General features: G+C 47.2%; 2 protein-coding genes across 5 annotated transcripts in view; both read left to right on the top strand.

Annotated features, from left to right (window-relative positions):
- TRPC3 (transient receptor potential cation channel subfamily C member 3) overlaps positions 1–6,538 on the top strand; it is a 69,932-nt gene extending 63,394 nt beyond the window's left edge. For all 3 annotated transcript variants that reach the window (XM_054716766.1, XM_028135394.2, XM_008158652.3), the window contains one exon: positions 6,395–6,538. In XM_054716766.1, the coding sequence (XP_054572741.1) occupies positions 6,395–6,537 (143 nt within the window). In that variant the 3' untranslated portion in view covers position 6,538. The remainder of the gene's footprint in view (positions 1–6,394) is intronic.
- Positions 6,539–11,671: 5,133 nt separating this feature from the next.
- BBS7 (Bardet-Biedl syndrome 7) overlaps positions 11,672–24,228 on the top strand; it is a 45,669-nt gene continuing 33,112 nt past the window's right edge. The window contains exons 1-5 of one of the 2 annotated variants that reach the window (XM_054717084.1): positions 11,672–11,850; positions 13,246–13,311; positions 16,840–16,902; positions 18,589–18,764; positions 20,603–20,789. In XM_054717084.1, coding sequence (XP_054573059.1) covers positions 11,815–11,850; positions 13,246–13,311; positions 16,840–16,902; positions 18,589–18,764; positions 20,603–20,789 — 528 coding nt within the window. In that variant the 5' untranslated portion in view covers positions 11,672–11,814. The remainder of the gene's footprint in view (positions 11,851–13,245; positions 13,312–16,839; positions 16,903–18,588; positions 18,765–20,602; positions 20,790–24,228) is intronic. The other variant, XM_008158650.3, reaches the window with a different exon arrangement.

Raw genomic sequence — 24,228 nt, 5'->3', positions numbered from 1 at the left:
TGTACATGTCAGCACTGACCCCTCAGCTCTGGATGGTGGACAAATGGTGGTAACGGAGGTCCGACTCCCTCTGGTTTGGTCTCGGCCGAACCCAGGGGCACGGCGTCACCCGGACTAAGGGGCACGTGGCCTCACCCATACCCAAGGGGCGCGTGGTCTCACCCGGGCCTGGGACCCAGCCTCACCCGGATGGATCCAGGGGCGCACGGCCTCACCCGGACCCAGGATCTGGCTTCACCCGTACCCAGGGACACTTGGCCTCTCCCAGACCCAGGGGCACGTGGCCTCACCCGGGCTTAGTTGCACAAGGCCTCACTGGATCCAGGGACACATGGTCTCTCCCGGACCCAGGGACGCTTGGCCTCTCCCAGACCCAGGGCCACTTGGGCTCACCCAGGCCTAGGTGCACGAGGCCTCACCCGGATCCAGGGACGCATGGTCTCACCCGGACCCAGGGACGCTTGGCCTCTCCCAGACCCAGGGCCACTTGGGCTCACCTGGGCCTAGGTGCACGAGGCCTCACCCGGATCCAGGGACACATGGTCTCACCCGGACCCAGGGACGCTTAGCCTCTCCCAGACCCAGGGGCACGTGGCCTCACCCGGGCCTAGGTGCACGAGGCCTCATCCGGATCCAGGGACACATGGTCTCACCCGGACCCAGGGACGCTTGGCCTCTCCCAGACCCAGGGCCACTTGGGCTCACCCGGGCCTAGGTGCACGAGGCCTCATCCGGATCCAGGGACGCATGGTCTCACCCAGACCCAGGGACGCTTGGCCTCTCCCAGACCCAGGGGCACGTGGCCTCACCCGGGCCTAGGTGCATGAGGCCTCACCCGGATCCAGGGACACATGGTCTCACCCGGACCCAGGGATGCTTGGCCTCTCCCAGACCCAGGGCCACTTGGGCTCACCCGGGCCTAGGTGCACGAGGCCTCACCCGGATCCAGGGACACATGGTCTCACCCGGACCCAGGGACGCTTGGCCTCTCCCAGACCCAGGGCCACTTGGGCTCACCCGGGCCTAGGTGCACAAGGCCTCACCCGGATCCTGGGACACATGGTCTCACCCGGACCCAGGGACGCTTGGCCTCTCCCAGACCCAGGGCCACTTGGGCTCACCCGGGCCTAGGTGCACGAGGCCTCATCCGGATCCAGGGACGCATGGTCTCACCCGGACCCAGGGACGCTTGGCCTCTCCCAGACCCAGGGGCACGTGGCCTCACCCGGTCCTAGGTGCACGAGGCCTCACCCGGATCCAGGGACACATGGTCTCACCCGGACCCAGGGACGCTTGGCCTCTCCCAGACCCAGGGCCACTTGGGCTCACCCGGGCCTAGGTGCACGCGGCCTCACCCGGATCCAGGGACACATGGTCTCGCCTGGACCCAGGGGTGTGTGGGCTCTCCCAGACCCAGGGACGCTTGGCCTCGCCCGGGCACGGGATCCAGCGTCATCCGGGTCCAGGGGCACTTGGCCTCACCCGGACCCGGAGTCCGGCCTCACCTGGACCCAGGGGCATGTGGCCTCACCTAGACCCAGGGACGTGAGGCCTCACTTATACCCAGAGGCGTGTGACCACACCCGAGCCCAGAGGCGCGCAACCCCGCCCGCACCCGGGTCTCAGCGGGGCCCCGTCTTCCCGATCCCAATTCCTGCCGGTCAATCCCCCCTCAGCACTTCCCCTGGCCATCCTTCCAGAGCTCCAGTATGGCTGCTGCAGAACTCGTCGGGCGGCGGCTCGGCGAAGCTCCGGTGCACCCGGTGCATGGCGGTGGGCCAGTCTGGCGTCGCTGCGTCGGCCCTTGGGTCTGCATCGGTGGCCGGTCGCCGAGCATGCGCACCTGGCCGCTTCCGGGGCGTTGAGATTCTTGACGGACTCGGAGGTCAGCAAGCGCGGAGTCTCCCACCCCATGTCTCATAGGGGCTCGTCTGACCGTGCTTGGCTGCCAGTGGAGCCGTCCCCTCAGCCGGAGACCGCCGGGGGAACTGCGCCGAGCACGTTCCAGGCCGCTGTTGTATCGCCTGAGCCATAGTTCTTTTGTGTCGCCTGAGCCGTAGTTCTTAAAGTGTGGTCTTTGGGTCACCGGCATCAGCATCATCCCACATACCCCTCTTTTATTCTAGTTGTAGAGCATCTACTCAGTCAGTCCTATGGTGGTCTTGGATGGTGTCTGCTCTGCTCTCTTGTCGTAGTCTCAAAGTTGTTGTGGTAGGCAACAATCAGGCTTCCGCCCTATGCCTCCATCTTGGTCCTCCTTTGTATAGTTAAGTCTTGATTGTTGTTGGTGTCACTGGGGGGGCTCTCTTTGTCTATAAAGGAAGAGTTGCTGTGCAGGAGACACGTTTATGTGCCGGGTCTTGGTGCAGCAAAGCTTTGGCGCTCACTGAATATTCCCATTGAATGTGTCCCTTATGCACGTGGTTGAAATCTGGTGTCATCTCCCACAGACCACTAGATGCCCTCGTTTCTGGGTCTCCAATGGGGTGTAGATCAGCTACTGCCTTAGGCACTCAGCAAGGATTACAGCAAAAACTGTAGTTTCTTCCTCCTGTCTGAGTGGCCCTGGAGCAGTCCGACTAGAACAGCAGTTCATCTGGTCCGCTGCCAGAGGGCAGGCCACCCACATGCATAAGCCGTTGCTTGGGGCGCAGGTGTGCCTGCAAGACTTGCGGGGCAGGTCTTCAAAACGTGCGGGGCGGGTCCCAGGGCGGGGCGGGGTCTCAGGGCGCCAACAGGCCATGGTGCGGCGAGCCGAGATGGCTGTGAGTCTGGTCCTTCTGCCTTCCACGTATCTAAGTCCCCTCGTTCCGCACTCCAGCGCAGCAAACACTGATTGCTGGGCGCACCTCCGCAAGAGTCCCGCCTCTCCCCGCAGGCATCTGGGTCTCCCGGGGTTCGCCAGAAGATGGATTTCAGGGTGATGGAGAGCTAATCTCCCCTAGGTTTGGAACAAAAACCCCTTTCCCCTGCCACCAGCCAGACCCACGCACCTCCACACCTCATCCCCTCCGATTTCGCTGGGTGCGAGGCAACAGAACAGCCTTTAACCTCCGCCGCCATCTTTTTCAAACTTCCCAATTTGTACTTCTTAATCCCTTCATTTCAGTCAACTCTACTGAAGTCTAGCGCCGCCGGGAGGTGCACGGAAAGGGCGCCCGGGCCTCCGTCCGGTGCGCGGTGTGCGCGTCCCGCGGAACTAGGCGCGCGAGGGCCGCGCGGCTGGGACGGGCGCTGGGCGGCCGCAGAGCTCCAGGCGCCGCCATCGCCGCGTTCCGGACGTCGCCGCCGCGGCATCCCCCCAATTTGTACTTCTTAATCTCTTGAATTCAGTCAACTCTACTGAAGTCTAGCACCGCCGGGAGGTGCACGGAGAGGGCGCCCGGGCCTCCGTCCGGTGTGCGGGGCGCGCGGCCCGCGGCACCAGGCGCGCGGGGGCTGCGCGGCGGGGAGGGTGCTGGGAGGCCGCCGGGCTCCGGGCGTCTCCGCTGCGGCGGTGTCCCCAGTGTCCCGGGCCGGGCGGCCTGCGGGGGCGGCGGAGTTGCGAAAGTGAGTGAGTTTCCCAGGGTTTCGCCCGGAATGGGGTTCAGTGCAATCGGAGCCGGTGCTCAGCGCACTCCGGAGCCTTTATCTCCTTCCTGCCAGTGAACTCCGGCCAGGCCGTCAGCCGCCCCCTCCTCTCCGGTTCCATCCTCCCCGCAGGCGCGTGTGCTCGTGTCTCCGCCCGTTTCTCCATACCTCAGGCTTTTACGGCTTCCCCGACTGTCCCCGTGGCCTTCTCCTTTCCCCCAGCTGTGGGCATTTCAGTCCACCAACTTTCCTGTGGTTCTGGACGATGTCCGTTCTGACCTCTAGTTGTATTTTTGAAATTGTTGTGCCCGGCTGCAGGTTAGGTGTTTAACCTATGCCGCCATCTTGGTTTCTCTCTAAAATTCTATCTTTTTAAAGAAACAGTTTTTAAAATGTCAATCAGCGACAATTTATCTCTACTCCAAATGCCCTGATTCTTAGAATGTGAAGACTGCCGTCTTTCTTTTAATTTCCTATTAACATAAGGTGGGAGTTTCAGTGAGTTCACAGGAGTGTTAACATTTCCCCAGTGATGCAGGTGAAATAACAGTTGCCTGAGACAGAATCCACACTTCTCCAGACAGATCTTCATTTTGTTGTCCAAAAAGAAACCTCTCGCCCATTTTTCCCATCTGTTTTTCTCTTGCCTTCCACCTTTCTCCTTGGCCCCTTACTTCAACGTGCCTATTTTTCCAGGTAAATCCTAGGCAGGGCATCCGTTGTGAACTAGGAACGTTTTCATCAAGGGCTGGGGTGTAGGCCAACGCCCGGAGTTGAAAAGAAATCAACCTGGAGCAATAAGTTCAAATCTATAGTTTGCAACACCAATCAGATGCCAATAGACCTGTTGGCACTGTTAAGAAAAAAAAAAAAGAGCTAAACTCAACAAAACTGTTGCTGAGCTTTGAAACCAGTATTTGATTAAGGAAAGGAAACCCGCCGAAACCGGTTTGGCTCAGTGGATAGAGCGTCGGCCTGCGGACTGAAGGGTCCCGGGTTCGATTCTGGTCAAGGGCATGTACCTTGGTTGCGGGCACATTCCCAGTGGGGGGTGTGCAGGAGGCAGCTGATTGATGTTTCTGACTCTCTATCCCTCTCTCTTCCTCTCTGTAAAAAGTCAATAAAATATATTTTAAAAAAAAAAAAAGAAAAGGAAACCCTTGCAAATCCGAGTCAATCCAGTGGTAGAAAAGAAATCTGTAAAGGTGTGAGTGACAGCCAGCAAAAATCCAGTCACGGGGACCTGGAGACAGTGTGAAGGAGACAGGGCTGGACTGGGAAAGCTGATCAGTTGTCCCGTCACTCCCTGAAAACAAGACACAGCGAGGTGCTGGGAACGTGATGGCCGGGGCAGCGTGAGGAACAGGGAGCCGGCTCCCACAGCCCGCACAGAGGAGGAGCATGGACGAAGGAGAACTGGCGTGGTGAACCAAGTTCTAACTTATCTAACTTGATAAGAAAGTGTATCACATAGCGGAACCACCTCCTGTATAAACGAGGAAACTAAAGTCAAAAGAGGTTGGGTAGTTTGTTTCCCCGAGTCGGCAGACTGAATACACTTAGTGTGCAGTTCCCCGTAACTCAGAAAGAGGGAGAAGGATACTGTAGGGAGGACATTGTGGGTTCACTGGGCTTCCGGTCCAAATAGGTGAGAATCCACTGAAGGGTGTGAGAATCCACTTCCTCCACCACAGCCTGGCCTGGGCTTCAGATGAGATCAGCTTACTAGTGTTCCCTCTATGCTGCCGGATGGAAAAGGAAGAATCACTTTTTTCTTTTTCTGCCACGAAGGAACCTGGAAATGTCTTGTGTGTATTCTTGGGGAAGAGTTAGAATTCCTAAAAAAATGAAAAGGTTCTGACCTTTATATAATTAAAGAACGTAGAAATGGTACTTTAAAAACATCACAAAGATACCAGGAAAGATCATGAAAGGCAGGCTTTACATGTGATGCTCATTAAAAAGCTGTTAAAGTGCCAATAATTTGAAGAATCATTTCTTGGATTTGAGATAAATCGCTGCTTCACGGTTCCACTTTCAAGATCAAGGGCTTATCTCCATTGCAATCATTTGCAAGAGAATCCAGTTTTTTCGTTGCAATCGACATTCGCTCCAAATACTGCCACGCTGAGTTCTGGGAACAGTTGTGTTTTAATCGCCAAAAATCTGCTGTGGAGACACCCATGATGCCCACACAGCCAGCGGTGCCCCGGCCGAACCCCTTAATTCACCGTTGCTCCTCACGTCCTTACATGTCCACCCTCTGTGCACCACAGACTGATCTGTTTGTTCATTGCCATTGCCTTCCCTAATAACACTTACGCTCCTTCTTTTTCCTTCCTTTCCCTTGCTTCAACCTTGACCTACATTTACTTCTTCCATGTCTTTGCCTGTTCAATAGATTGATTCATTGTTAGTAGCATTTTGTTCTGCTGGGATTCCCTTCCACACTAGCCACGGGAGAGGACCTCTGTAGGTGCCAGCCTGCATGGCTGAGGGAACCCCAGAGCCTTCCTGTGGACGGGAAGGAGGCCCTGCCTGTAGGTCAGAGGACAGGGAAGCCACCCCGCAGTCAACGCTGGCTGAGCCACAGGACGGTACCCGCACTGAGCTTTCCTGTTTAAAAACAGCTGGGCTACTTTTATAGCTTTTTACAAAGGTCACCATATTTTTAAAGACAGACATTTCTTAAAGGGGAAAAAATCTATTTTGGTGACGTTATGGGGCAAGTGTATTTATATCGTAGGAATTTCACTCTTTTGTCCTCTTCTGAATCCAAAGAGAAAATGACCGATTATGTGTTTCTTTAATTCCAATACTTCAGGCGAACTAAAAGAAATCAAGCAGGATATCTCCAGCCTTCGTTATGAACTGTTGGAGGACAAGAGCCAGGCGACGGAGGAGCTAGCCATGCTCATTCATAAGCTCAGCGAGAAGCTGAGCCCCAGCTCGCCGAGGTGTGAGTGACGTGGAGCCTGGACCGCGGCTTGGACTATAGCGCACATGTGGGCAATAATATTTCTAAGTATGAAGTACTTGAAAAACCATGGTGTACATTTTTAGTGTTTAACTACCTTTATCATGTGAATCTTCGCAAGTTAGGTCTTCATGATTTTACTGTTTTATCACGTGTAAATGGTCTTCGTTGGCCTTGTCTGCCTTGGCGTTACAAACAACGACACGATATTGTATGGGAAGGCCCGATGGCTGCCATTTTTGTCCATTTTAGAATGAACTCTACCACATCTTTGCACTATCTGTGGGCCTCCCAGAGACTGAGTAAGCTCCTGGGGGACAGGGACTATGTCTTACTCATCTTTGTGTCTCCAGCATCTAGCACGGTGCCTGGTACAAAGGAGGCGCGCAGTAAATTTGTTGAGACCACCTGCACTGAACTGCCAACCAAGTACAAGTACAAATAAAAAGGCCATCACTATGTAGCGCACCTTCTCTTGTCCAAGTGCTGAAGCGGTTTTTTTAAAAAATAGAAACTGAAGACAACTGACAAGCAGCTCTGACTTGATCAGATTTTCTTAGAATTTTTGGCATCACTAACAATCCTAGAACCTTTGAGCCCTGAGGAAGAATTTAACAATGAAATGGGTTAATAGAAAATATCATTATGTTAAAGTTTCATAGCATTGCTCAAAGTAACTTATTCAACATTTTTCTAAAGGATAGACTGTTTGTTTTCTGTCTTAGATGTTCATTTGCTGTTTTTCAGTCATGTGAATTTAGTCAGCAGGACGGTGAATTGTTTTACGGGGTCTGTGTAGGGTTGTTATTTTGTTACTAGAGGCCTGATGCACGAAATTCATGCATGGGTAGGGTCCCTAGGCCTGGCTGGCAATCAGGGCCGGTCTGTAGGGTGACCGGCGGGGCAATGGGGGGGGGGCCCACTGGCACCTGCCTTGGCCAGCCTGGCGCTGCCTGCTCACCACCCCGCCTGCCACCGCCGGTCACCTCCTTATGCAGGGCGATTGGGGAGCGGGGCGCTGGCATCCACCTTGGCTGGCCTGGGGCCTGCGGGCTGGAGGCAACTCCTGCGTTGAGTGTCTGCCTCCTGCTGGTCAGTGCGTGTCATAGCGACCGGTCATTCCACTGTTCAGTCGATTTGCATATTAGGTTTTTATTATCTATGATGACCTCCTGATTTCTGCCTCTGCGTTCTGGAGGCCATGCTTCTGGGAAGAAATAGGGCAGAGCAGTGGCTGTGGGCCTGGAGCGGTCTGTCCAAGCATCACCGGGTGGGTGTCATTGCCCGTTGAGGCCTCTCTTTGCCGTTGCTCACAATGCTTGGCATCCTTGATCTGATCGAAGCATTGCGCTTATACTTTCTACACAAAACAGGTTGTGATGTATCTGTTCTCGGCTTATTGTGTAACTGAGCTGAATACTGGTAATATCTACAACGCCTCAGGGCTTTCACAGGAGAGGGGATACAGGCCAGTAAGTTCCCTCATCTCACAGACCACGAAACACTCAAATACATTACTGCCGTTAGGCTTCAGTGGCTCATAGAGTTATGCTTAACCTCCTGTTCCATCTGTTTGCATCAAGACTGAGAGGAATATGAATTGTGACCACAACTCAAGGGTAGTTTCATAGGCCCTAGACACCGGTTTAAAACATGGTACTTTAAGATCATTGCTCTCACACAGCAAGGCTTTCTAGACATGAACACAAAACGAGCATTAAGTGGAACCACATAAAGCTCTTAAAGATGATTTCTTAATTTCTACTTCTTGGGACTTAAAAAAATTAAGAACTTTATACATTTTTGCTACCATTGTAGACTATTTCACTAACTTTTATGCTATTCTAATAGTACTTTGTCTTAAATGTTTTTCAAACTTTCTGTATTTAATGTTATGCCTCGGAACTGAATAAAATATTGAATTTTTTCATTGTTATATGTTTCTCTACTATATTACAACAATACTTCAGTCTTACAGTATTGTCTAGGACTGTAAGTGTGGGCGTTTTGAATGGAATATTTAGTAATATTCCCATCTGGGGGTTGGGGAAACGTGTCCGATTCAGCTGGAGACATTCAGCCTACGCTCCTCGGAGTCTTGAATAAAGACACAGCTCACAGCATTGTTTAAGTCCTGCCTCCCACAACTATAGAACTCCCAACACAGGTTAGACACCTTCCTTCCTGTTGTGGGCTGAATTGTGCCTGCCCTCCCCCCACCCCAAATTCACTTGATGAAGTTCTAACCCCCAGGACCTCAGAATGCGACTGAATTTGGAGATGGGGCTTTAAGAGAGAATTACATTAAAATGAAGTCACTAGGGTAGGGCTTACTCTGATAGGACAGGTGCCCTTATTAGGAGAGGAGATTAGGACACAGACGCAGAAGGAAGACAGGTGAGGTCACAGTTTGAAGATGGCCAAGGAGAGAGGCCTCAGGAGATGGGTTTGGTTCCCTGCTGACACCTTGATCTTGTGCTCCTGGCCAGTGAGATCCTGTAAGAAAACGCATTTCTCTTGTTGAAGCCACCCAGCTGGGGGTACTTCGTTATGGTGGCCCTATCTTCCTAATGCACCTTCCAATCCCCTAAATCCTATACAATTCTGTTTTATCCTAGCTCCTCTATGTCTATTTTTCAATTTACTTCTAAAATTTATCTGTATTTTTGTTGAGCCTAAATTAATATATATTTTCCCAAATTGTTACAGAGCTAACCCATCTCAAGGCATTACTATTTATTTTAATGCGGTTATATTAGCCTCAGAAAAAGAATGACCTGGAACAGCTTGGAACCTGGGCAAAACCTCAGATTCTTCTGTTGGAAATGATTTATCTTCCTAAGAAGCAACTCTTCTGAGGGGTTTAATTCTTTTTAAAAATATATATATTTTTTGCCCTGGCTGGTTTGGCTCAGTGGATAAAGCATCAGCCTTTGGACTGAAGGGTCCTGGGTTCAATTCTGGTCAAAATTATTATTTTTTGTTTCAGAGAGGAAGGGAGAGGGAGAGATGGAAGCATCAATGATGAGAGATAATCACTGATCAGCTGCCTCCTGCATACCCCACACTGGGGACCAAGCCCACAACTTGGGCATATGCCCTGATGGGGAATTGAACCGTAATCTCCAAGTTCATAGGTCAAAGCTCAACCACTGAGCCACGCCGATCAGGTTCAGGGGTTTAATTTTTTACAAATCAATATGTTTTTATTATTATTTTTATTTTTTTAAAATTACTTTATTGATTAAGGTATCACATATTTGTCCTCAACCCCCTCCCCCCGTTCCCTTCCCAATCCCCCCCACACGCAAGCCCCCCTCCCCCTGTTGTCCGTGATCATTGGTTAGGCTCATATGCAAGCACACAATATTATTATTTTTAAATATATTTTTATTGATTCCAGAGAGGAAGGGGGGGGGAGAGAGAGAGAGAGAGCTAGAAACATCAATAATGAGAGAGAATCATTGATCGGCTTCCTCCCGCACGCCCCCTACTAGGGATGAGCCCGCAACCTGGGCATGTGCCCTTGATCGGAATCGAACCCAGGACCCTCCAGTCGGCAGGCCGATGCTCTATCCACTGAGCCAAACCAGCTAGGGCTAATTCTTGATTCACAATCATTCATGAACTCTTCCCTCGCAGACCACAAAAACGAGGGAAGGTACAGTATCTTACTCACCGATAGTATTTCTGTAGATGGACAGGAGTCCAGGAATGTCAGCTCTAGGTCAGATCCTGGGTCCCCACCGGTCAGCAGTAGTTTGAGGGTCCCTGCGGCCTTTTCAGGAGGTCTCTGATTTCGAAACTGTATTTTCATAACACTAAAATGTTACTTGCCTTTTTCACGGTGTTGACATTTGCACTGATGGTACAAAAGCCTTGGAGGTTGATACTGCCGGTTCTTAAGCATGAGACAAAGCAGTGGCTTCAAACTATAGCAGTAATCTCTTATTCGTCGTGCCCACATTGTCAGGAAACAAAAGTTTCATGTAAGAATGTGTGTTATGAAGCAGTAAAAATTGTTCATTTTAAGTCTTTACTCTTGAGTGTCTTTAAGTATTCTATGTGATGATATGGGCAATATGCATACATCACTTCTACTGAATACCAAAGTCCATCAGTTCTCTCAAGGAAAAGCACTGGTGTGATTATATTTGGGCTGCTAGCTGAACTCATTTTTTTTTCATGGAACATTTTTTTTGAAAGCACAATTAACAAATTATGATTATTTGGATTTGGATATTTGGCATTCAATTCACTTTCTTGTGAATTGAAGAAGTGAACCTATCATTTTAAGGAAAACAATGGATATTTTACCAATTATTAAAATTTGAGCCTTTATGCACAAGTTAGAATTTTGCAAAATTTGTATCCACCATCTGAGGTTGACAGCTTTCCAATACTTAAAATATGTTCTGATGAAATCCATGGTGATATTAATAAATGGAACTTTTGAATGTTGTATGATGAAGCCACATTCCACATTGCAACCAACTTTTCAAAAACTACCACTTGTTGAGTTTGGATCAAATTTTCTTCATATACTTAAAAAAAGCACACACATATACCAATTAGATTGAATGCAGAAGTAGAATTGGGACTCCCCTATTTACCTTCCTGGTGGGCAGTAAATAGATTTGGAAAATGTTATTTTTCATAAAAATATTTAATGATTTTATTTTTAAACATTTTTAAAAGTTTCAGTTCTAATTTCTAATACGGTAAATATCAATAGACAACATATAAACAAAAGGTCTGTGGGGCCCTCAAAAGTTTGTAAGAATATTGTAAAGGGATCCTAAAGCCAGAAGTTTGAGAACTGCTGCAATAAGCTAACGCCTGTAACGGTGAAATTCGTCGAGGGATCCTTTCCAATGTCGGAGAACTAGGTCTGAAGGTACCCGTCTTCACATCAGTGCTTTTCATTCAAAAAGACTTAAGAAGTGCAGCTCAGGGCAGCGGTGGGTGGAGCCAAGACTGCGTCTCCGGTCTCCCTGGAAACCACCCTCTCACACTCAGTCCCTTTTCACCTCTGATTGGAGCAGGTTGGGAAAGGGGCGTGGCTTTCCTTTCGTTGGTGGCCCCCTCGCATGAACGTGTTGACGTCACACCGGACGCCGTAGCTCTGAGGCCCGCGATTGCATCCCCTACTGCGGCCACTGGGCTGGGGTCGCCCCTCCGAGCAGCTTCCCCTGGAGGCCTGGGGTCTGGCATCTCAGTCCGTGCGGTCCCGGCCCGGCGCTGCCCGGCGCGTCCCCGCCGCCGTCATGGATCTGCATTTGCACCGAGCGGATTACGTTCAGGTAAACCCGACGGGGCGGGGCGGCGCCGTGCGGCGGGCCCAGCTCCCCGGCGGCCGCGGTCGGTCCTGCACTGACTTCGGTGCGCGGGAGCGGGCCCGGTGGCGACTGCGGGGCGGGGAGCTGCCCTCGGGTCGCCCTCCTCCCGGGCAGCTCCGGCTCGTCCGCGACGGTCCACGGCGTCCGGGAAGGAAGCTGGCGCCTCGGGCCCCGACGCGACCCCCGATCCCTCTGACCCTGAGTCCCCGTCTCCCCGTACCCTCCCCGGAGCGCCCCTATTTCTTCCTGGAAGCCGGGCCCGTCCGACCTGACCGCAGCCAACAAGTCCCGAATCCCCACGGACATTCTGAATGGTCCTGGGATGCATGAGGGTCCCGGGGCTCGGAGGAGGCAGTTGCTGTAGAAACGGCCTTGGCGCCGCCTGCGTTCCCTCGTCTGCTCCACGTCCTGCGGCTCGGCCAGCCGTCCGGCCGGCGGTGCTCCTGTGGCCGGTCACCTGCCAGGGGGTTATGCTGAGCGCTCCCGCCGGCTCCCGCCCGTCTCCCGCTGTCACCGCGCCTGCCTTGCTCCTCTAAATTAAACGCCCCTCGAATAGGTCCCAGTTCTCATCTCCATTGCCCCCGCCCCTGTTGCTCGGGTACTTGAAACAGCCTCCGGATTGGGCTCCCAGCCTCCAGCCCCACCTCCCTCCGGCCGTCCTTCACGTCCCTTCCTAGATTTATGTTTCAGTCCAAATCCAAGTACATGCTTTTAAACTGTAGTACCACTCCCTGGCATGCAGAATAACTTTATAGATTTACACTGCCTGGGGATTCTTTCTGGATTGGTTGTTTTCTCCAACTTGTCTCTGGTCCTCCCTCCCCCCCCCGGGGAACAAGCCATTTTCCCTCTTCTGTACCTTTTGTAAAACCATCTTCAGCATCAGTTTTATTGGGCATCATTGCCATCAGGATATTTGGTGTTTTAGCAAAAATCTTCTTTGTTGCCTTTTTAATAATTACTCTGTGTCCAATCAAGATTTTTAAATTCCTTTACAAAAAAAAAAACAACAACACCTCTTTAACAACTGTATGCACTTGTAAAAGAAGGCTTCTAGAAATATTTTTTCATGAAGTAGCTTGTCAGTAAGGTCACAAAAAAATTTTTTTTTGGCTTGACAGCATAAATTTTGACAAAGGTAAATTTTATTGTTTGGGGGTTATTTCCTGTGTCCTGACTTTTGTGACATATTTTATTAGGTAACAAGTACATCGCTGATAGTAATAATTACTTTGTATCACTAATCACTGCAGTGAAAAATAAAACTCACTGTGATCCGCACCTGCCGGTCCTGCTGATTTCCGATGTGGAGACTCAGTGGGCGGGTGAGAGAACCTTCACTGGTGTCTGTGTTTCCAGGTGGGAGTGACATCGCAGAAGACCATGAAGCTGCTCCCGGCCTCCAGAGGCAGCGCTGCACAGAAGGTACTGTAGCGATGCGATTTCTCTCCGTAGCTGCAGCAGAGGGGAGGTTTGTGTTTCCTTCCTCAGTGGTAAGCTGTTCTTTTTACAATGCTAGTGTGAAAATGGCAATGAAGTTCTTAAGATTAGAACACAGGTTGAAATACCAAGTGACATTTATAAACAGTCATTTTCTAGAACATTATAAGCTTACTAGTGACCCAGTGCATGGACTCGTGCACATTGAAAGGAAATTAATTAGAAGCTGGCTGGTGGGGCGGGACTGGACAAAATGGGCCGGACACACCCTGGAGCCAACCTCCGTAGTCCCTCCCCAGCATCTGCAGAGTGAGCCGGGGTCCTTGCGGCAGGTGGGGTCCCTTGGCCTGGCCTGTGGGAATTGGGCCAAAACCGGCTCTCCGACATCCCCCAAGGGGTCCCTGAATGCGAGAGGGCACTCTGCAAAGCTGCTGTTGTACAGGATGTGGAACGCAAACACAGTGTGCAGTAAACCAGATTCGGGGTGACAGTGCCCCAGCAACAACATAACCGATGGCCAAAGGTGGAATTGCGCAGCCCCACAAAGAATCAGGCTCCCTCCTCTCTGGTTTCAGGGTGCATCACCTGAGAACCGCTGCTGCCAAGTCACTGCAGCTCCTGCATTGAGCGTCTGTCCCCTGGTGGTCAGTGTGTGTCATAGCGGCCCATCAGTCATTCGGACACTTAGCATATTAGCCTTTTATATATATAGACTAGAGGCCAGGTGCATGAGATTCATGCACTTGTGGGGGGCGGTCCTTCAGCCTGGCCTGTGCCCTCTCACAGTCCAGGAGCCCTCAGGGGCAGTCAGACATCCTTAGTGCTGCTACGGAGGCAGGAGAGGCTCCCACCACCACCACTGTACTCGCCAGCCATGAGCCCAGCTCGGGGCTTCTGGCTGAGTGGCACTCCCCCTGTGGGAGTGCACTGACCACCAGGGAGCAGCTTCTGCATTGAGCGTCTGTCCCCTGGTGGTCAGTGTGTGTCATAGCAACCGGTCGTTCCACGTTCGGTTTATTTGCTTATTAGCCTTTTATTATATAGGACTAGAGGCCCATTGCAGGAAGATTCCTGCAATAGGGCTTCCTGCTGCGGTCGCCACCCCGCCTGCTTCCCTCCCTTCTCCCCCGCCCCACCTGCTTCCCTCCCTTCTCCCCCTGCGGCTCGGCCAGCCCGTCCGGCTGACGGTGCACGTGTGGCCGGTCACCTGCACGTGTGGCCGGTCATCTGCTTCCCTCCCTTCCCTGCTGCCCCGCCTGCTTCCCTCCCTTCTCCCCCGCCCCGCTTGCTTGCTTCTCCGCAGCTTCGCTCCCTTCTGCAGCGCTTGGCTTCTTTCTACGCTGTCTTCAGTCTTCGCTCTGGCCTGGATATGCAAATTAACCGCCATCTTGGTTGGGTTAATTTGCATGCTCGCCCTGATTGGCTGGTGGGCGTGGCTTGTGGGGGTAGCGAAGGTACGGTCAATTTGCATGTTTCTCTTTTATTAGATAGGATTATGCACAGTTAGTAAATAGTATAAGCAAACTTATTAAAATCATATTCTGTGTTTTTTTTTTGGAAATAATTTCTGTGTATACTTGTGTGTACTAGATTGTGTATGTGTCTGCCAGGGCAACACATTTTATTATAGAGTATCAAACATATCACATTTGTCCCTGGCTGGTGTGGTTTAGTTGGTTGAGTATTGCCCCATGCACCTAAAGGTCCCCAATTGACAGCTGGTCAATGTTTCTCTCTCTCTCTCCTTCCTCTCTCTCTAAAAATCAGTTAAAAAACACACAACATGTCGTAATGTCATTCATCACTCAAACAATGATACAAGTGCTTTTTGGGTATACAGCAGATGTGTTTAATGCACACTTCCTATTTTTTTTCCACACTAAATATTAAAAAGACATGTATTCAAGGGTCAATATTTAGTAAGATTAATTATTTTTATTGCTTCATCAAGGACATTCTTACATGAAACTAGATTGTTTGCCCCTTAACTCTCATTTGATGATGAAGATTACAGGTTACTGATATTGTTTGGTGTCATTGTTTTATTTCTTGTCAGATACCGTTAACTTTGCCCACCAGTTCTGTATCATCATTGTAAATATCAACCTAATTAAAAAGGAAAGTAAAGTCTTTCTTAGAAAAATGTGTTGACTGGGCAGATTCCCTAAAAGGTTCTCTTTGACTTTCACGTGTCTAGGAACCCACCTTGGGAATCCCTGTAATAGATTGTTTTACAAATAATTGAGTATTGTATTGTCAAAAAACAAAACCTTAACTATGTGTTTTTTCATCTTTTCAAAGATCCATGAATCTGAAAATGTGCACATAATGATTTGTGAATGCTCATTGCTCTAGGGAAAAAGTCCACATTTTCATCAAATACACGAAGGGGTTTGTGATCCCCTGTAGAAAGTTAAGAATCAGTGGCCTAAGAACAAAATCTGCACAATATCAACGTTACTATATTTGAGACTCGTTTTATATCCTAATAGTAGGCCAATTTTGTGCTTGAAAAGAACATTTATATTTTGATTCTTGGGATGAGTGACTTATTTATTTACACACACACACACACACACACACACACACAGACACTCCTACATATATAAATATACTAGAAGCCCAGTGCACGAAATTCATGCACGGGTATGGTTCCTAGGCCTGGCCGGTGATTAGGGCCGATCAGTGGGGTGACCAGTGGTGTGATCGGGGCCCCTGCTCGCACCCGCCTTGGCTGGCCTGGTGCCGCCTGGTTGCCGGCCCCCTATCCCCGCCCCCATCGCCACCGGTCAGGGTTTGCAGGCTGGGGCAGCTCCTGTGTTGAGCGTCTGCCCCCTGGTGGTCAGTGCATGTCATAGTGAATGGTCATTCCGCAGGTCATTCCACTGTTTGGTCGATTTGCATATTAGGGTTTTATTATATAGGATGCTTATATATTAGATCAAAAGTAATTGTTTTTCTAATCTAAATTCTTTTGACTTCTTGATCAATTTCTGAGAAAGAGATGTTAAAATCTGCCTTTCTATTTATTTCAGAGTAATTCATTGGCCACATTGGATAATTGATCATTGTTAAAGCTGGGTGATGGATACATGGGAATTCATTATGTTATTCTGTGTACATTTGCATATGTTAAAAGTTTTCCATTAAACAAGTTTAAAAAATATCAAATCAGTGAGTCACCGCTTTATTTGGTAATGTTTTGAAAATTAATCTTAAAATGTTCTTATGCTTCAGTTAAGAAAAAAAGAAATGACCTCCCTGCCATCTCTGTCCTTATTCTCTTGTGCTTTTACATTGTAGGAACAGAACATATGACCACCTCCTTTCATAACCACTCTCCATGGCCTTCTAGTTAGCCTTTTCTATAATTCTTTGGAGGATTAATTTTTGAGGGGGTGTCCTAGATTTTCTGATTTCTGCTTTTAAAATCACAATTTATAGATTGAGAATATTGTTTTCTCCATATATAGTTAATAATAATAATTGTAGATTCTCTTCAATCTGTTACAGGTGGTTATTGGAGATCATGAAGGGGTAGTTTTGTGCTTTGGCATGAAGAAAGGAGAAGCAGTGGTATGTACAGCATTTTTAGGGGAAAACAGGAATTCCTAAAAGAGAAACACACCACTTATTGAATAATCCTAGGTTAAAAATTTTCTAAAACTCAATGAAAAATGGGTGGTGAGGGAAATAGTTATATGAAGTACGAGGCTACAGACAGCACAAGAGTCATTTGCCGGCTGTTTGTAAAACGCCTTGGCAGCCCACGGAGGTTTATTAGTTTTGTGTGCTGAGTAGCAAATTACCGCAAACTTAGGGGCTTAAAACAACACACATTTATTATCTCACAGTTTCTCTGGGTCAGGAGTCTGGGCTCAAAATTTCACATGGCTGCAATGGAGATGTCAGCCAGGCCTTCTCTTCCCGGAGCTCAAAATCCTGTTTCTAAACTCAGGGTTTTGGCAGGATTCAGTTCCTTGCTGTTGAAGGACTGAGGCCCCCACTTTATTGCTGTCTGGAAGCCAGGGTGGGCCTCAGCTTCTGCAGGCCCCACAGTTCCTTGCTGGGTGGTGCTCTCCCGGACCCGCTCAGCATTGTGACCTCCTGCTCGGACCAGCAGGAAAACCTGCACGTCTGTACGATGCGGGCTTACGTAACATGGTGTTCATGGAGGTGACTGTCCAGCACCGTTGCCACTTCCTGTAACCTAATCAAACCTAATCAAGGAAGTGGTCATTACAGCCTCATGGCCACAGATCGTAATTTACAAGTAATGGGTTTGAGATGGGAAATCTAATATTCATTATACTTTGTATGGGGTTTACAAAAAGATAAAGAAAGTGAAAACTACCAGAAAATTAATATTTCCATTATTCATATATCCTCTCAGATATTTTATTATTATTATTATTTTTTTTTTTTTAAAATCCTCACCTGAGGATATTTTTCCATTGATTTTTTTAGAAAGAGTGGAAGAGAGAGGGAAAGACAGAGAGAAACATCCATGTGAGAGAAGCACATTGATTGGTTGCCTCCCATGTGCCCTGACCAGGGCCCTGGCCAGGGAGGAGCCTGCAACCGAGGTACATGCCCTGGATCGGAATCGAACCTGGGACCCTTCGGTCTGTAGGCCGATGCTCTATCCACTGAGCCAAACCAGCTAGGGCATCCTCTCAGATATTTTAAAGTCACAGAAGAGAAGAATCTGATGCCAGTAATAAAATGGAAAATAAGGAAGAAATTTATACCAATGTTGTTTCCCATTTATTAGAGAAGTAATAAGGTTTCCAGTAAATTATGTAGTTATTTATACTACTGACATTTATAAAAATTATAAAGAAACTAGGAGAGGTTTGTTTTTAAAAGATGATTCAGTGTAACAGCATGTCCATTGGAACTAGGTGGGGAGTCTTGTGAAGATGCAGATTCTCATTCTGTAGATCGAGGTTGGGCCTGAGATTCTGCACTTTTTACAAAGTAGTGATGGAATGCCACTGTTCAGTGAGCTCTACTTTGAGTTGCAAGGGTTTAGATTTTAATGATGTCACTGAAATATGTGTGGGAAAAGTATTCCAAAATTTCAAGATATTTAGCAAAAAACCCAGAAGACCTACTGAAATAAATTCGTTTGTATCTAAAAGTATTTCTATGTAGTAGAACTATAATATTTTTGTAAATTTAAAATCCCAGCATTTTTACAGTAAAGGAAAATGCTTTTAGTAACTTTGTCTACTTAATTTCACCCAATGATTCCTGCAGGCAGTGTTCAAGACCTTACCAGGGCAGAAGATCGCAAGACTGGAGCTAGGAGGCATTCTTAACACACCCCAGGAGAAAATTTTTGTTGCTGCAGGATCTGAGATTCGAGGCTTCACAAAAAGAGGAAAACAGTTCCTCTCTTTTGAAACAAACCTCACTGAAAGCATTAAAGCTATGTATGTTTATTCTCTTTTTTAATATTTCTTTTTACATTTTTAACATTTTGGAAAGGTGACAAACATTTGATTAAGTATCATATCGTAACAGGTTTTCTGGGAAATAAAATTGACTAAAGGTATTTTATTTATTTGGAAATTAAATTTGACCTTGAATCATTATAAAATCAGTGGGTTATTGAAATGTTTTCTTGTTAAGGCTTTTATAGTATTTATACATTTATTCTGTTTTCTTTTGATATATTTTATTGATTTCAGAAAAGCAGGGAGAAGGAGAGAGATAGAAACATCAATGATGAGAGAGTATCATTGATTGTCTGCCTCCTGCACGCCCCACACTGGGGATCAAGCCTGCAACCCAGGCATGTGCCCTGACCGAGAATCGAACTGTGACCTCCTGGTTCATAGGTTGATGCTCAACCACTGAGCCATGCCAGCTGAATGACATTTATTTTTGACTGGTTGACTCGGTTATGATTTATAATCAAGGGATAAAAGAAAAAAGTGGAAGAAATCGCTAGATATTTAAGTTTCTGTTTCTTTGCTGTCTCTGGTAGTTCCCGTTTCAAGGTAGCACGTTTTCTTAGGAGGCTAGCCGTCAAAGTTGATGACTACCAATAGGGTATAATTTCAGGTGAATCAGGTCAGACTCTAAGTGGAAAATAGCTCTTTCAGGGGTTTCCTGATGCAGTTAAAACTTTAGATTTTGAATCTTGGAAAGGGCTTTAAAGTTCATCTCATCTACTGTTTCTCAAACCTGCTACTTAGGAGAAGCCCCTAGAAGCTTGAATCAAGAGATTCCTTGCCTGGCCGGCATGGCCCAGTGCTTGAGCTTTGACCTATGAACTAGGAGGACAGGGTTCAATTCCCGCCAAGCATATGCCCAGTTGCCTAGATTGCAGCTCGATCCCCAGTAGGGGGCGTGCAGGAGGCAGCCAATCAATGATTCTCTCTCATCATTGATGTTTCTGTCTCTCTCCCTCTCCTTTCCTCTCTGAAATTAATTTTTTAAATATATTTTAATTAATTAATTAATTAATTATCTTAAGAGAGATTCCTTGTCCTATGTTGTACCTGCAGAATCAGAATTATTAGGAGTAGGTTAAAAGAAAACAGTTCTTCATCTGAATCACTAGTCTATAAATTTTTTCAAAAAACTTCAGCTCCTCCGCTGAAAACTGGATTCAATCTTGCAATTTAGAACATAGTTGTGATTATTGCCTAAATTGTAGTAAATATAGTTTGAAATGCACTTGTTTCATTTCTTTTTTCAAGATAAAATTCTGATGAAGGCATTTTTCCCACTGTTATCATTTAAAGTAGATTCATTTCAAATAGCCTTTTCTAGGCAATACAGTGTTGTAGTAAGAAAGCTAACGCTAGCGTTAAAAACTATGAGTTGCATTGCAATCCACTCCACTGTCTGCGAGTTGTGCGCCATGAGGCAAGTTACTTAACCCTTTATTATTCACCTGGGAAAAGGGATGGTCATGGTCGCTAGTTTACACAGTCCGAGGATTGAGCTAATACGTGTAAATCACTTAGGGCAGTGCTTTGCACATAGTATGCATTCAAAACCAGTTACTTTTTGACACATTATTTATCTTCAGATATAGATGATTATCATTATCTTCTCTTTGTTTTCAGTTTTCAAAATCAGTGTTATACCAAAAAGCTAGAAATTAAGTGGGGAGAGATGAAAAAAACCTGTTTAAGTTTGTGATAAAATGATAGTAACACTGTATAAATAAGCGTTTATTTTTACATGTGCAAGAAAATTAGTTTTTATGCTTGTTTTTAAAAATATGGATGTTTTAAAGTACTTTTCATGTTCTCAGGCACATATCTGGCTCAGATCTCTTTCTCAGTGCGAGTTATATCTACAGCCATTATTGTGACTGCAAAGACCAACATTATTACCTTTCTGGGGACAAAATCAATGATGTTACCTGCCTCCCTGTGGAGAGACTCCCTCACATTACCCCGGTGCTGGCCTGCCAGGACAGACTTCTCCGAGTGTTACAGGTTGCTATTTGCATCTTTATAATTTTTCATTATTAGATAAATGACTATTGATAAATAATATCTACTTAAGATAAATTATTTTAGTGGTTACTACCATTTTAAATGTCCTAATTAAAATTATATCTGGAAATTTTTAAAAAATGTTTTAATTTATAACTAATTTTGTTTACTTGAGGCAAATGTGTTCAGATCTTTGGCAAGTTTTTAGAGAGGCATATATGGAAAAAAGGGTAATTTCCCGCTCCCTCCTTCCCCCCCACCCGACGCCGCATTGAGCTAATATAGTCAGATTGGGGTACCTTAACTACAAAAAACCTTCCCAGTTTTTCTTTTCCTTTTTCATCACTCTCCCCTCTCCCAACAAATAAAGGAGGAAATTGGTTTGGGGAGAGGTTCTTGGGCTTTAACGGGATATTGAGGTCAGGGTTGCATCATTTGAGTTTATCTACTGTTTATGACAGTATGTGGAACAGAATAAGCATCAGTAAATATTGGTTAGATGAGTGAGTGATAGAGGGAAAAATTAAAAGCCATAATTGGCTAAAACAACTGCTTAAGGCCAGTGGTCGGCAAACTGCTGTTGTGGCTCTCGAGCCGCGGTTTGCCGCTCTGTTGACTAAAGAGTTTGTTGACCACTGCTAAGGCATTACCCTTACCCAGAAGTTTTGACTTCAGGTTAAAGACATTAGTACATTATTAAAATGTTTTTTAAGTGTTTTTCCCTAGCAGTGGCCGGCAAACTCATTAATCAACAGAGCGGCAAACCGCGGCGGCTCGTAAGCCGCAGTTTGCCGACCACTGCTTAAGGCCATTGTTACTAGTAATAACTGTTATAACCATGTCAACTATGTCTTCTTGAAAGGAACTTTTCAGCCCTGGCCGATGTGGCCTCATTGGTTGGGTGTCGTCCCGTGCACTGAAAGGGTGCTGGTTCGATTCGGGGTCAGTGCACATGCCCAGGTTGCGGGCTCGATCCCCCATAGGAGGTAGCAGCTGCTCTCACACTGATGTTTCTCTTTCTCACTCCTTCTCCATTCCTCTCTCTCTAAAAATCAATAAAAATATTTTTTAGAAAAGAAAGTAACTTTTCAATAAAATACACACACCGGGACCCATAAAATAAAGTTTAAGTGCAAATAACATGTAACAGGTGGATTAATTGGTTCAGAAACAGGCCGATGATAGTGCAGTTGAATGAAAGTCGAGCTGTTTGTTCCGGGCCACCCCTGGGATTTCATAGCCAGATGGCCGTTTCTTGGCACCGGCCCTTTTATGAAAGGGAAATCCAGTGGTTCTGTGAGGTTTTCTTTTTCCCTGCGGTGAATTGAAGTAGTGTTGGAGGTCATTCTGGAGACCAGAGATTCATTTCTCCCTCGCCGTGCTCCCAGATAGGAGTCATTTGAATAGGCTTTTTAGGAGCTGGCTGGCACTAGATTAGAGACTGATGTGGCTGAATTCTAGGATTCTGCTCTGTTTATAAGAAGAGCTCCATATGCTTATTGGAGAGGGAAGAATCCCCAGGGTTTATGGAAAGCAAAGAGGTGTAGTCGTCCCTCTTCTCCCTGCTCCCCGTCTGCCTTGCCAGGCGGCTGCTGCACCAGAGGTACCTTTTGTGTTTATATAGTTACTAGAGGCCCGGGGCACGAAATTTCCTGCACCCTCTCGCAGTTCAGGGGCCCTCGGGGGATGTCTGACTTCTGGCTGAGTGGCGCTCCACTGACCACCAGGGAACAGCTCCTGCGTTGAGCATCTGCCCCCTAGTGGTCAGTGCACGTCATAGCGACTTGTCATTCCGCTACTTGGTCGATTTGCATATTAGCCTTTTATTATATAGGATATGTAGATGTCTGTAAATTTTTTAATGTTATCCTATATAATAAAAGCCTAATATGCTAAGTGTCTGGTCATCCATTCAACCAATCAAAGTGTAATATGCTAATGATATGCTAAGGCCGCTCAACCGCTCACTATGAGATGCACTGACCACCAGGGGTTAGACAGTTAACCAGTCGCTATGACGTGCACTGATCATCAGGGGGCAGATGCTCCGACTGGTAGGTTAGCTTACTGCTGGGGTCCAGCTGATTGGGACTGAGCGAGATGGGCCGGACATGCCCTGGAGCCCTCCCACGTCCCTCCCCGGCCCCGATCGTGCACTGGTAGGGTCCCTCAGCCTGGCCTGCACCCTCTCACAATCCGGGACCCCTCAGGGGATGTCAGAGAGGCAGTTTTGGCCCGATCCCGCAGGCCAGGCCAAGGGACCCCACTGGTGCATGAATTCGTGCGCCAGGCCTCTAGTTTTAAATAAAAAATAAAGCATATGGCTCTCTTGTATATTCTAAATGTATTTAAACTTTTTACTCTAATTTTTCAAATTCCTGTCATTGAGGGATTTATCATAGATGTTCTTTCCATGTGAGTATGAGTACTTCTGCCTCATTCTTTACAGTTTCACAAATACTATGCACTAAATAAAAGCATTACAAGTGGCAAAATGGAAAAAAAGACAAAAGGACCTAATTTGTTTCCTTATCTAAATAGCAGGTCCTCCTGCCTTTCAGTGGACGGATTTTGGAAACACCCAAAGGCAAGGCCAGAACTTTTCCTACGAAGTAACTCCAGGCCTGTCCACATGTTTGAATGTGCTCTTCGTTAAAGGACAGAAGCAAAATGTTCCCGGGTAGTTTTGTTAGGAAAACTGACCAGTGTCAGATTTTCAGACAAACAGAGGAGTTAGAATGAAAAGCATTGAAAGTGGAGGATATTTTAAATATTTATCTTCTTGATCTTTACACTTTATATATGTTTTATTTTAAAATGAACCAGGAGGTCACCATTTGATTCCCAGTCAGGGCATATGCCCAAGAGGCTGACTCAATCCCTAGTAGGGGGCGTGTAGGAGGCAGCCAGTCACTATTCTGTCTCATCATTGATGTTTCTTTCTCTCTCTCCCTCTCCCTTCTCTGAAAAAAAACACAAAAAAACCCTTAAAAAATGAAATAAAATGATGGGAGATAAGAGATCAACCGAAGGACTTGTATGCAAGCATATAAGCATAACCAATGGACACAAAACTCTGGGGGGTTAGGGCATGTATGGGAGTGGGGGGGAGGCAATGGTAAGATATGTACACATATAATACCTTAATAAAAAAATGAAAAAAAATAAAATGAATTAACTCATGCAAAATTGGTAACATGCAGGTTAATATTAGCAACCTAATTTTTTCTGCAGTTTTATTCCAGAGTTCATTATGAGTATTGATGTTATCTCTGAGTGCCTATATTGTTTTAAATTTGTATTCTGGCCCTGGCCGGGTGGCTTAGTTGGTTAGAGTGTCATCCCGTACACCAAAAGATTGCGGGTTCAATTCCAGATCAGGTCACATACCTAGGTTGCTGGTTTGATCCCTGGTCATGTGCGTATAAGAGGGAACTAG

The sequence above is a fragment of the Eptesicus fuscus genome, chromosome 6 (genome assembly GCF_027574615.1).
Source record: "Eptesicus fuscus isolate TK198812 chromosome 6, DD_ASM_mEF_20220401, whole genome shotgun sequence".
NCBI lineage: Eukaryota > Metazoa > Chordata > Mammalia > Chiroptera > Vespertilionidae > Eptesicus > Eptesicus fuscus.
The sequence above is the reverse complement of the archived record's forward strand: the minus strand, read 5'-3'. Positions and strand labels throughout refer to the sequence as shown.